Genomic DNA, 12,904 nt, shown 5'->3' on the forward strand with positions numbered 1-12,904 from the left:
AACACATCTTGCACAAAGGTCACACTGCTGAGCTGTTCTCTCTATCAGTGACCAGCATTTATAACTAGGAAGGCCTCTCTAGCATAAAGGTTAGAGAAACTGAACAACACACAGTGGAGATGACTGAAGCAAAACAGCACAGCAGCCTCCACACCTTAGCTGTTGCCTCCAGCACTCCCACGCACCACATTGCATATCTACTCCAGGCAGCAATACAAAGAAAACTGTTAGATGAGTCAGACTTGGACATTGCCACAAGCAAAGATATTCAAGCTCAGATATTACAATGGTTTAAAAACAGCATGGGCTGCTTGTCTCACTGTTGTTACAAAACAGATAATTCCAGTACCTAAAAATAGGTGCAGTTACAGTTTCTGAAAGGGGTTTCTGTCTGGGTTAGTTTTGCACATCAAAATCATGTATTGTGCCCGGCAAGGAGGGCTTTCCTTTTTGAAAGAGCAACATCGGAAACAGACACAAAATTATTCTGAATTATACCATTATATTATATTATATTATATTATATTATATTATATTATTAGTTATATTAGGAATATTAGGAATTATATTAGTTCCTGAAAGTAATTATCCAGAAAATGACAAATATCCTTTATTCTGCTTTCTTTGATAGACTGATATTCAGTACAAAGCATAATGTCTAGGAAACTCTGAACAAAAAGCTTTAATTTATCAGAAGGCTTTGATTGTGGGTGTAGTTTAAACCAAGCTCTTTACTCAAGAGTAGCAGCAGTCCTCTCATCAAGAAAATATTCAAGTACAATATTTACTCCAATATAAAGCATACGTTCTTAGGGTCACAGCTCTTAGCGTTAGGACATCATCATAATTATTATAAGCTGTTATCCATATTCAGTTGTCCATTTATTTATTAAAAACAGGCACTTCCTAGGCACTTGACAGCATGGTGGAGGTAAAGATATGCTGCAAAATCTGTGGAATTTCCTTGGTATCCATGGCAATAAAAGAACGGCCTGCTGGGAGCGTCCTTTGCAACCTAGACATCAGGAAAGAGAACATTACAATTGCAAATTACACCTCTACAATAAACCAATGGATATTTAAATAAATGCTCTTAAGAAAGAAAGGAATTTTTTACACTTGAATCTCCATGTTGCAATTTTAACCTGAAAAGCTCAGAAACTTCAGTGGGGACAAGGAGTGGAGAAACTCTTACACTGGCCATCTTTCTGCTGCACTGCAATAAGGCTTCTCTCTATGGATTTGCATTAGTTTGCTACTATTGACAAGTTTGCCATGTGGATGGATGATAGTCACTGTAAAGATAACTAACAGAACTTCCAATTCAGAAACTTCCAACATCCGGGACGCTCTGATATTTGCTTAAATGCACAAATGTCTCCTAAGAGATGGGACATGCAGAGATCCTATAACCAAAAGTTATTTATGGTTTGCAGTTTTGTATGATAGACACAACAATTGATTTCAAGTCAAATCACTTTTACTGACTTGCATGACTAAGTGGAATTTGCATTTCTTAGGCATAGGAGCAGATCTTTGAAGGCACAGATTATGAACAGCCCTTTAGAAAGTTCACTTTATTTACCTCAGCCGCTACTGAATCAAATACAACACTGGGGATCCAGATATTTTGGCTCAGTAGTCAATCATTATTTGAGCTGACCACCTAGCTTCATCTACCCTAAGTCCACTGAGTGTTTGTTATGGCTTATGGTCAAACAAATAAACTTCCCTTTTTCTAAAACGCAGTGTAACCAAAACAAACAAACAAACCCTGCCCTCTATCACTATTTGGGTGCTTCCAAAGGATGCTTTTATTGTGCAATTGCCCTGCCTCGTTCATAGAATTTTACAGGCTTCCAGATGATGCTGACTTCAATTTGTAACCCTCCTGTGTTTTCCCACTGCCAGAAAAAAAAATCCATTAAGGAAGAAAAGGCAGAGTAGCTGCACAATGCCTTTGGATTGGTTGTGTCAGGAGGCGTCTGCCAAGAAGCACCCATTGTGTGAGAGGGTAGGGGATGATTCCCTCATCATGCTGGGCTCTGGTATGCCTGAGGTGGGGGGAGACCCACCCTCACCCCATCTCTGTGCAGGACAGGGGAGGAGCAGATCTCCTGTCACACTGAAGCTCAGAGTAGGCAGAAGCTCAGCATGACATGGGATTTCCACCAAATTCTCTGCAGCTTGCAGTATGAGAGGGTGTGTGTGCTCCCTAAGCAAAGTGATGTGTTTGTGCTGCTGGCCACGCTCTGTCGTTCCAGTGAGCCCGGGACACACATCCCAGTGAGTGGATTTCAGGAGGCTTGCACAGCAAACTAAAGGTCCCTTACCATTATGTGGCACATGAAGCAAGGCAGAAAGTCATATCCAATATTTTATCCGCTCTCCCCCCTGTGTTTTCTTGCACCCTGAATTCATATACCTACCTGTCTGCCTGATTCCCCAAAGATCCGATGAATATGGCAAAAGCATTCACTTTGGGATTGATGGTCAAGGCTTGGGCAAATTCAGCCGGAGGGATGCCATACCGCTCAAGGTTTGCGTCACTTAAGACTATGACAAAGTATTCATCTGCCTCTTCTTTTGCAATTTCCCGAATGGCATGCACGGTGCCTTCCAGAGTGTGATCCCCGCTCATACAGAACTGAGCATGGGCATGCATTATCTGGGGAGCACAACAAAGCCAACCAACACAAGAGTCCCTTAACTGACACATACAGCAGAGGAAAAAAACGAGTCTTGAAAGGCTAACAAATTAACAAGGGAGGAAAACTAGTATATGTGTATAGCTAGGTAGTCTGGTAGAAAATGTTGTGAAGTAATGATTTTCAGTCTTATTTTCAAAGCTGCTATAGAAGAAATATCATGTTGGTATGTACACTGCAGGAGAATCATGACACCGTTAATCAGAGGTCCCCAAAGTCTTTAGGTCGGTGGGCACATTTGGAATTTTAAGAGAGTGTCATGGGGACTCTCACAAAATGACTGCCTTGGTGGGCATGGCCAATCACAAAACATGCATTTCCCAGAAGATAAACTGATGAGACTAAAAGGAAAGTAACTTGCCCAAGAACCTAAGTATAAGTCAGAGGTGGGGTCTGAACTCCAAAACACAAGACCACTCTTTTGAATACAAATGAAGATGGTGTTGGAGGGGGACACTTCACTTTGCAATATATCAGCACCCCAATAAAAATGATTTTTAAAAATTCTTATGGAATAAAATAAAAAATCAGGAGAGGCATGGAGTCTGGTGGGCAGCAAGAGAGGTGTCTGTGAGAGCATTGGTGCCCATAGGCACGACCCTGGAGAACCCAGAATGAAGCTGTGTTTTAGGGATTTGTTCCACAGCCTGAAGGGCTAGTACTCTTTCCCCTCCACAGGCTTGTAGAACATATAAAGGAAGTCAATTGAGCTGAATCGTTTTATTGATATGACTCATTAACAGCAATAGCTGCTGTGTGTGTGGCTGCCATTTTTAATGTGCAACCCCCGTTTGGGGTTTGTTGTGTTGTGCGAACCCGGCAAGTGTGGGTTGTGTGAGGGTTAAACAACCCTTGCATAACCCATGCTCTGTTTTAGGCTTATAAGAAGGTTGTTTAACCCTCATATAACCCACGTTTGCTGGGTATGCACGACAAGACAACTCCCAAGTGGCGGTTGCACATACAACCTGATGGCCATTCTCTGCACATCAGGCTCGCCTGGTACCTGGTCCCATCTGATCTCAGAAGCTAAGCAGGGTCAGCCCTGGTTAGTGCTTGGATGGGAGACCGCCTGGGAATCAGGCTTCCTGCATTGAGCAGGGGGACTCGATGGTCTTGTAGGCCCCTTCCAAACCTATGGTTCTATGAGTTGTGGCATATCGTCAAAACTCGGTCATTCTGTACAAAACTTAGTTACATATACAAAAGAACGATAACCACTCGCAACCATAATAACTGGAGATAACATAGTCTTCCTAGCTTTGCTAGGCTAATTGAATATATGCACCAGGAAGAAAATCCATATATTATAGGAGGATAATATAGGAAGGCATTTCATGAAAACAAATAATATATTGGTGCAGATTCCCAAGTGCCATTTTTGGGTTTTTTTTTAAAGAAGCATGTTTATTTTCACACAGCCCCTAGCTAGCTTCCCTTTCTAGTTTGCTCCTCGTTCCTGGACATAAGCCACTGTAGATCTGTAGCGCCAGACTTAAACATTTCAATCAATAAGATTTACCTTCAAAATCTCTAATCTTTGCTTATTATTCTTTGGAACTTTGTCACTACGGACCAAGTTAATGTTGAAACCATCTCCTGAATGTCCAGTAACGTCGTACTGCATGGAAAAGATTTAAATAAGTATATGGAAGCAGCAGCATCTTGTGAAAGCACTTGTTATCATAACTGCAGGAGCAAAGATCACAGCTTGTAGCCTTGTCCCAGTATTTCCCACCCATGAATTTCACTGCCCCAAACCCTATGCTAATAATTATGCAAATTAAGATGAAACTATATGTTCATTTTAGGCCTCTAGTTACACTTTCAGATGTTCAATATTGGTCAGCCCTTTTAAGCAAACTGCAGCAACCTGCATGGCCACAGGCTGGCACAGTTCATGCAGTTCAGGGGAAATTATTTCACTACTCAACTGTCCAGTGTCTGGCTTTTTCTTTTTCCATTTATAGAAACATAATGAATAAAGGAATACTGGCACCTTTCATGTCAGTTTTACCTCATTTGCATGTGAACAAGCAAACAGGCAAAATAATATCTAATGTGCAGATTTCATACGGTGATTTTGTATGGTATGCTGGGATTTGCTGGAGTACAATCAAAACCTCCAGCCAATTCCCAGTGGTCCACCTTCAGCAAAAGTGCAGCCTTAAACAGAGGAAAGAAGGGACAACTCAGGAAGCAGAGGGAACTACCTTTTCTCCCTTCTGAAATTTTGCAACAACCCCTTCTCCCAAGTAAAATGCGTGTCCTTGTTTGTGGCTTACTTAAAACCATTTTCACCAATTATTTGTCTCTGGTATTTGTACATCTATTCATAACCTTTGCATGAAGGCACATGAGGCAGCCACCTTGCTGAAGCTAAGCAGGTCTGGGTCTGGTCAGTGCTTGGAAGGGAGACTACCTGGGAACCACATGTAGCCATCTTGAGTTCCACAATGGAAGACAGGTGGGATATAAGTGTAATAAATAAATTAAAAGGCAGGCAGTATTATTGGCTAGATTTCTTGACATCTAGTACAAATAAAAGCACGACTTGGTCGATTAAATGGTACTTAAATGGACAATAAGAATGTTTCTGTATAAAGGAGGGGGGAACGTGACATGTAACTCTCTTACAAAACAGCATAGAGTCCTGTATCATCTTGAAGACTCACAAGTTTTTTGTATCAAGAGCCTTGGTAATCTAGAGCATACTTGCTATATGTATACAGAGCTGTAGAGTAGGAGGGTTCTACACAGTATGGGCAAAATGATCAGGCCAGGCTGGAAAAAGTGGCTAAACATGAAAGAGAGAGCAAAATTGATTTGCGGCATGGTCTGCTGTGTTATGCTTATTGACCTCTCTTCTAACATTTTGAAACTTTAATACTACAAAATTTAACAAAACATTTTAACAACAAAAGTTCAAGACACAGTTCTGTTGATTTTTGTACTCTGCAATGCTTCCAATCACTGCTAGTAAATTCTCTTCAGGTTTTTGAAGAGAAAGAACTGCTCATTTCTTCCTATGGGTGAAAAGATGTTGTCTGTCTTCATTTAAAGTGTACTTACACTTCCTTCCAAACACACACACATATTGATACCCACTACATTCTGGGTCGATATAAAAATCACCTTGAATTTCTGCTCATAATTCTCAAAAGCTTCCATAACCATGCAAACTGCTTCCATAGAACGCTCCAACCGTCCATCAACTCCATTGAAGCGGTACATGCTTCCAGAAACATCCACTACCAGGCGGAGACGTTTGGGCTTCTCCTGGGGGCTCCAAAGCTTAAGGAAACAGATACAAGCAGTAAGGCTCATGAACGTAAGTAAAAAGACACTCATGCACACAGTTAAAACATAGATTGCAAAAAATGTTTTAATACAAATCAATATAAATACAGGAATAGACAGGCCAGAAGTGAACCCAATTAATGTTCAAAGAGCTTCCTGAATCACCATCTCAAGGCTGTAGCATACTGTAGACTGGAGTTCTACCTTGTCTTTCTTGCTACCTGCAACATCCTTTGTTCATATTTAACAGGGAGCCTGAGGAGCAATTTTGTGGAAGTCCAAAGCTAACTCCCTGTTTTGTGAATTGTACTTGGCCATAATAAAGGCATTATGATCCTCTTAAGAGTGCAATCCTATGGACTGCTCTGTTGACAAAGACTGGAGCTCTCTATCCAAAGCCCTGATGGCAGCCTCCAATTCCTCTGATTTTGTGGTTTGGGGCTAATTGGGCCTCTTGGCCCATCTAGCTTCCCTATCTCCCAGTGGGTAGGGACAGGTAATAGAGAGGCTTCTGGATCTTCTGTATCCAGGACTCTTTCCCCCTCCCCTCCTGCAGCATACACTCCTTTTCACCCTTCCTGACCGCTTCTGAGGTCAGTGATCTCAGAAAGAGGAGCTGCCATGGAGCTTTCTGTGGCAGTTGTGTGTGAGATCTACAACTGGATCTTCTCCTCTGTGCTTATAGCTCTGTCTATAGGCACAGAGGAGGAGAGCCACAGCATCATATGGCACCCCAAATGCTGTCTAGGGGCCAGAGGATTGTTCAGTTAAAATATTATTGATAGTAACAGTTCAGTAGATTTTTCTAAATATCTCAAAAGAACAGATTTCTGTGTTTCAGTTCCCCACACTAGAAGCAAAATCTTCCACATTCCACATACGGATATAGCAAAAGCTATGCTTTTGCAGGTAAATTTCTTTTTATTTTAATAAAAGGGATCTCAGATTTGTAATTTATTCCAAAACCAATGAGGAACGTTCTTGAACATGCATTATGGGGATAAGTCAGCTTTGCATTGTAAAACTTGTCTGCTAATATTATAGCCTTTAAAATGTTTGAAATGGGATTCTGGGCAATACCACATTCAGACTATAAAGTGGATCATTTAAAAATGAACCATCTGTTTTAACATTTTCTGGCATGTTTCCTGGATTTGGAAAGGTATTTTATGACACATAAAAGAAGAACAGCCAGAATATGAATACCAAGCTACTTACAGACAGTTTGGCAAATAGATAAAAATGCTTAAAATATTTGTTTAATTTAACTGGATTCCAATTTCATTATTTTACTGAATCATCATTTGAGTATTTTGTTTTGAATTTTCTCCTTTTCCCAGTGCAACAGACATGCTTTTCACATTTCAGTTCTTTTCACTCATTATTTATGATTTATTTCAATCTGGAGGGTTCAGAGCAGACACAACAAGAGGGTGGAATTTAACAGGGAACACTAAGCTTATCAGAAGCACTCTAGAGTTAAATGGCTAGGATTTATGTCCACTGACTGTAATCTAATGCTACACATGCAAACGGAGCCCTTTATGGTCAGGAAACTCTGCTATGGGGCACAGGGCCAAAAAGGAAAGCCCAGAGTGTAAGACTCGATACTGTGGCCACTAAGCACAGGGATGACACACAGGTTTGCTGTTACTAGGTTTTCATACTAATGTCTGTCATATTCTGAGGGCCAAATCAGAGGTGATCATGGGAGAGCTGCAATGAGATCCTCTGCTATTTTTTTAGAAGTGTAATACAAAGGTCACATAGCAGCTTTGGGAAGTGCAATTTCATGAGGATAATTTGGAGGAGGGGGTATTAAAGCCCCCCAGGACTGCAGTCCCCGTTGGATTTTGCCTCCATCCCTGTAGCAGGTATTGAACTTTTTCAAAACAACAGGAGGTCTTATTGCAGGTCTGCTGCCACCTCTAGTTATAACTCTGTCCAGGAAATGTAAAACCAGCTGGCTCATTATCAAAATCACAACTAAGAAAAGTTGTCCTCAGTACACATCACAGAGAAAACATGGACATGAATTCTGCATGACAAGTTACTGCAATGCATAATGGGAGTCACCATGTCATTTTGGAGCCCAGTACAAAGAATCTCCAGGCCAGCCACAATTGCCTCCAAGAAGTGGTAATGCTGGTGTGGAAGCCACTGTGCCAGGTCTCAGAATGACATGTTGGTTGGGCTTCACATTCCAGTTATGGGGTGGGGGCATCATTCAGAGCATCAGCCATCTCTGTGTAATGCAAGCGATATGCTCTGGCTTCTGTATGAATACAATGGAGTCAGGGTGAATAATGGGAAGGAGGTAAATTTTGCATATGAGTGAAATTATTCAGTAAAATGCCAAACAGACTGTGAAGAGCACATATGCCAGGAAAACAGCTGATGCACAGATGCACCATCAGTTTGTCACAGTTAACTTACTTGTGGGTCAAGTTCTCCCCGTCGCTTATAGATGGCTTTTTCACCCGTCAGACTGTCAATTATCTTGGCATCATCTAGTTCTCCAACTGCCTGGTGCCTTAGCCACTGTCTTTCCTTCCCTTTGGCCTATTGGGGGTGGGGGGTGAGAGGGAAAAAGAACACCATCTTTAAGGCAACCTTCCCATTGTTTTTAAGCAATATAATCCTTGAAGGTACCAACCGGGCTTTTGGTGCAACAATTCTGCAACAATATAAGAACACAGGAAGAGCCCTGCTGGATCAGACCAAGGGTCCATCTGGTCCAGCAATCTGTTCACACCGTGGCCCACCCACAAGTTCTGCCACTAGTACTTGAACCCAAAGAACAAATAGGGAGGTCTTCCAAGCAAAGAAAGAGCAACTAATGATATGAAATACATTCTTTTTCAGCATTCAGATTTTTGTATGTATGCAGTTTTAAACATGAACCCTAAAATGGTAGGTTTTAATCAAAAGTGACAAGATGGACATCCAGGCTCTATAAGACAATCCATGTTATTTCAGCAATCTGAGAATTAATGTTCCAAAAGATAACCTCCTCATTTAGTAAGCAGATCCTAAGCAAAGCTGTAGACTGGACATTTCCATAACTGGAGCACGCGCAGCTGATGTAAAATGCACATATTTCTTGAGATGGCTGCTCTTTGAAGTGCTGGTGATTTACTGCTTATTGGTAGACAAAAGAAAGAAAACAACAGAAGGCAAGGGAGCTTCACCTTCACTGAGCATGTGCTTAATTGGGCTTCTTATTGTTTTCACTGACAAAGCTTTGAGACTGTCAGAGATGGGAAACTGTGGGAAGCAAGCAGCTTTAAAATGTTTTCACGAGGAACGTTGCTCACTATCAAACATGCATTTAATAATTTCCAGTGCTATTTAAGTGATAACCTGGCACTCAAAATCCAGTTAGCTTCCAGTCGCTTTTCAGAGTGCAATGCAGCGGCTACCTCTGCTGCAACACTGAAAGGGATACTTACATGAAACCCTGTACTGGTTAATACCATTGTGTCCACAGTGGCCCCACGCCCTCCAAAACTACTGATAGCTGGCTAGGAGATAGCATTGTAACATTTCCATGTAATGATTTCTTTGATTTGTCTCTTTTTTATTAATTGATTTGATCAAGCTGTTGTCTTTGCCTGTCTGGCTATAAAAAACTGTGCCTTTTGTCCCTTCTCCCGAAAGTGGTGGGAATAGTTGCTAAGACAATTTGACCACCGTCTGTGCTTTGCCTGAGGAACAAACTAGAAAAGCCGTCAGTCACACAGTTAGCCACTGGTCTTTTACAAGTAAACTGCAGGCACAGGCCTCTTGATCTGGATCAGAACCCTGGTGTGTGTGTGCCCCCTGGTGTGGTACCAGTGCGGATGGCGCTCCCACACTTGCTATTTGCATTGGGAAAACCGCTTCCTACACTGTTTTGTTACCCTGAAGTCTGTTCTGTCGAGGGGAGTCAAACTCAAATTAACTGGAGAGCCAAATTTCCTATTAGCATATGCCCAGGAGTCCACAGTCATCTTCTGTTTTGCCAAAAACTAAAAATAGTTCAGTTAGGCTGCTGCTGACATCGTCATCATCATCCACATTTGTATAGCATTTTCCAGTATTCAAAGTACGTCACATGCATTATCTAAACAAAAACTCTCTAAGGTAAATAAGTATTATTATCCCTGAAATGCAGATGGGGTGGGGGTGGGGGCTGAGAATCTGAGGACTACTTCCTGATTTGCAGCTCTTAGCCATTAAGACACACCAGCTAAGCGGCCTGATAAATGGCCCTTGCTTTAAACCAGGGGTCCCCAACCTTTTTGGGCATGTGGGCACATTTCAAAATTTGAGAAACTGCTGTGGGTGCCACCACAAAATGGCTCCCATGGTGGATGTCACTGGTCACATGATGACTGCTGTGGGGGCCTGGCTAGTCAGAAGTGAGTTAAAGAGGTGGGGCGGGGGAGAGAAATAGGGAGGTTAGAGCCTATGAGAGAGAGGGAAATAGCAAGGCAAAGGGGTAGAGAGGAGAGAAAGAGTAAGGCTAGAGGCTAGAAAGGGAGAGAAAGGGGACTGCCCTAACATTTTACAAGGTTTTTCTTAAAACAATTTATTGAAGGGGGCAGGGAGGGGAGGGGTTCTTGGCCACCACTGGAGGTCATGGTGGGTGCCATGGCACCAGCGAGCCCTGCATTAGAGACCCTTACTTTAAAGTATGTCATGATCAATTCTAGCCTAGTCCTTTTCCTTGTCTTGGAGTCTGCTCTATCTTTGTTTAATTACAATAAGGGAGGGTTTCATAGCTTTTTTCTTGCTTTAGGAAGATTCATAATGAGCACATTCAAAATGCTATGTTGTGTTATAAAATGGTATTTATGCTACCCTGAGCTCCTGAAGGAAAGGGGAATAGAAATGCACTACATGAACAAATATTAGAAAACAGCCACTCAGCAAACTGATATATCTAATTAATGAGACCTAGGCCTACCTATCACTGATGCTGCGGTGGTAAACCTGTGTCTGGGCTGTACCACTTCAGACTACAGGTAGGGGCTACCCCAGCCCAAAACAGATTTCTACACATATAGACCATTAGCATGTCAGGGAGGAAGCTCGGCTGGACTACCTCTCTCTAACAGCTAGTTTTCTATGTGCTGGGAGGTTTTTTGGGTTTTGCTTGGAGGGACATTCAGATATGTGAGCCCCCCACCCACAGTCTGAACAAGACACAAGTTTATCACCTCAGTGAGAACTAGGCCTAAAATAATGGGATCAATACCAGTTTCCTGCTGCCCCCAATACATCAAATAAGCAGGTTGCTTAGTTCCAAAGCTGGGCTAGTCTTTTCCTCCTTTTAATGTTATAGGCAGCACAGAACGTCTGGTTCCTCAGTCAGACCATTCCTCTACACATTTCCTAGGAAGACAATGCAGCCACAGGAAACAGAGCACGCTGCACTTTTTCCTTGAACTTAAAACAACCTTTTGTTAGTCTAAAGGAAGACGGATGTACTTCCTCTACTGATAATGTGGCAAGGGCTGCTTATGGGTCCCAGAGTAAACACAAGTCAGGACGCAATAGAGACTCTGATGCTGTGGGTGAGCTACAGTGGTAACACATGACCAACAATCTGCACTGTCCTTCCTCTTGGTCAAGGGCCTTGAATAATGCCCCACCCCCACCTTCCCTCAGCAGTCTGGAATGCAATGTTAGATGTTAGAGACTTCATGCAAGAAATCTGTGTTTACAGCTGAAACACTTAAAATGCAATACTTAATGTAACAGCAACAAAATTATTTTGATCTTAGTTTAATTATTAACAAAAGCAGAACGTTTAACATAGAAGGATTCTTCACTTGCAACCCAAAATAAATATTTAAAGTTTTGTGCAAAAAATAAGCTAGGTCAAAGCACATTCTATCCCATTATACAATCATGATTCAGGATTTGCATCAGCCCCTTCTAGTCTCTACAAAGTATGATCACCTTGGATTTTGAGAAAAGAATCTCACCCATACTTCGCAAGTGTAAGCTTATCTTGAATCTCTGTGCATACTTTCTGGCTCCTCCTTTCAGACAGGAAGACAGTTGCCAAGAAAAACAAATCACACTACAGACAAATAGATGAAATGCTAATGTAAAGCTAAACTCTAACTCAAATAGATGATATGCGCTGGTGTATTTGGTGACGATGGCGAGATGTAACTGAAAATTGTGGCAAAATGCAGATGCAAACTGGTTTCAACAAACTTTGGAAATACCAAATGGAAAAATGGTGAATTGCTATTGCATTGGTGCTATTCCAGAAAAAAAGATCAGATACTTCAGAACTCCAAAATCTAAGAGGAAATTCAGATGAGGAAGCTCTCTGTTTCACATCACTGTATGCCTCTACTGTTGATTACTGTACTCTTGATGACTATCGGTCGGATGTTTAAGCCGATTCCACTGAAAAACAATATGGAAACACCAGTATCGAACAACAGTATCCAACCACGTTGCTGCACTCCTGCTGATTGTGTTGCGCCAGCAGGAGTGACTGCTGACGCAACAGGGAATTATCAGTTCTAAAAGTTCTGTGAACTCCACTGACCTGCCCTGTACTAGAAACGAGCATTTCCACTCATTCCGGATTGCTTTAAGAACCATTACATCCTTGTTGCGCAAGCATTTGGTCTTGCTGGCACAATAGGATACTGCCCTTTAAGGAGATGTGAAGAGATATATAAAAGTTCTATCTATGGTGTTATTTTTTGACAGCCCATTCAGACATGAATACAATTTTTTAAACCAATAAAACAGAATTTGTTGATCGAGTCCACAGACCTCACAATAAAACATATATATGAATTAACGTACAGGAATAAATTCCAAAAACATGGATCAAATATCTGTACTACTATAGAAAAACCAAAATTACTCTAATTAGAGAA

General features: G+C 41.6%; 1 protein-coding gene across 2 annotated transcripts in view; it reads right to left on the reverse strand.

Moving 5' to 3' along the window:
- Window positions 1-577: 577 nt before the first annotated feature.
- VWA8 (von Willebrand factor A domain containing 8) overlaps window positions 578-12,904 on the reverse strand; it is a 123,091-nt gene continuing 110,764 nt past the window's right edge. For both annotated transcript variants that reach the window (XM_084844917.1, XM_084844919.1), the window contains 5 exons: window positions 8,445-8,570; window positions 5,844-6,002; window positions 4,231-4,329; window positions 2,430-2,668; window positions 578-1,015 (listed from right to left, as the gene is read on the reverse strand). In XM_084844917.1, the coding sequence (XP_084701043.1) occupies window positions 907-1,015; window positions 2,430-2,668; window positions 4,231-4,329; window positions 5,844-6,002; window positions 8,445-8,570 (732 nt within the window). In that variant the 3' untranslated portion in view covers window positions 578-906. The remainder of the gene's footprint in view (window positions 1,016-2,429; window positions 2,669-4,230; window positions 4,330-5,843; window positions 6,003-8,444; window positions 8,571-12,904) is intronic.

This window comes from Heloderma suspectum, chromosome 3 (genome assembly GCF_057233095.1).
Source record: "Heloderma suspectum isolate Gila_16-S chromosome 3, 16-S_ref, whole genome shotgun sequence".
Taxonomy (NCBI): domain Eukaryota; kingdom Metazoa; phylum Chordata; class Lepidosauria; order Squamata; family Helodermatidae; genus Heloderma; species Heloderma suspectum.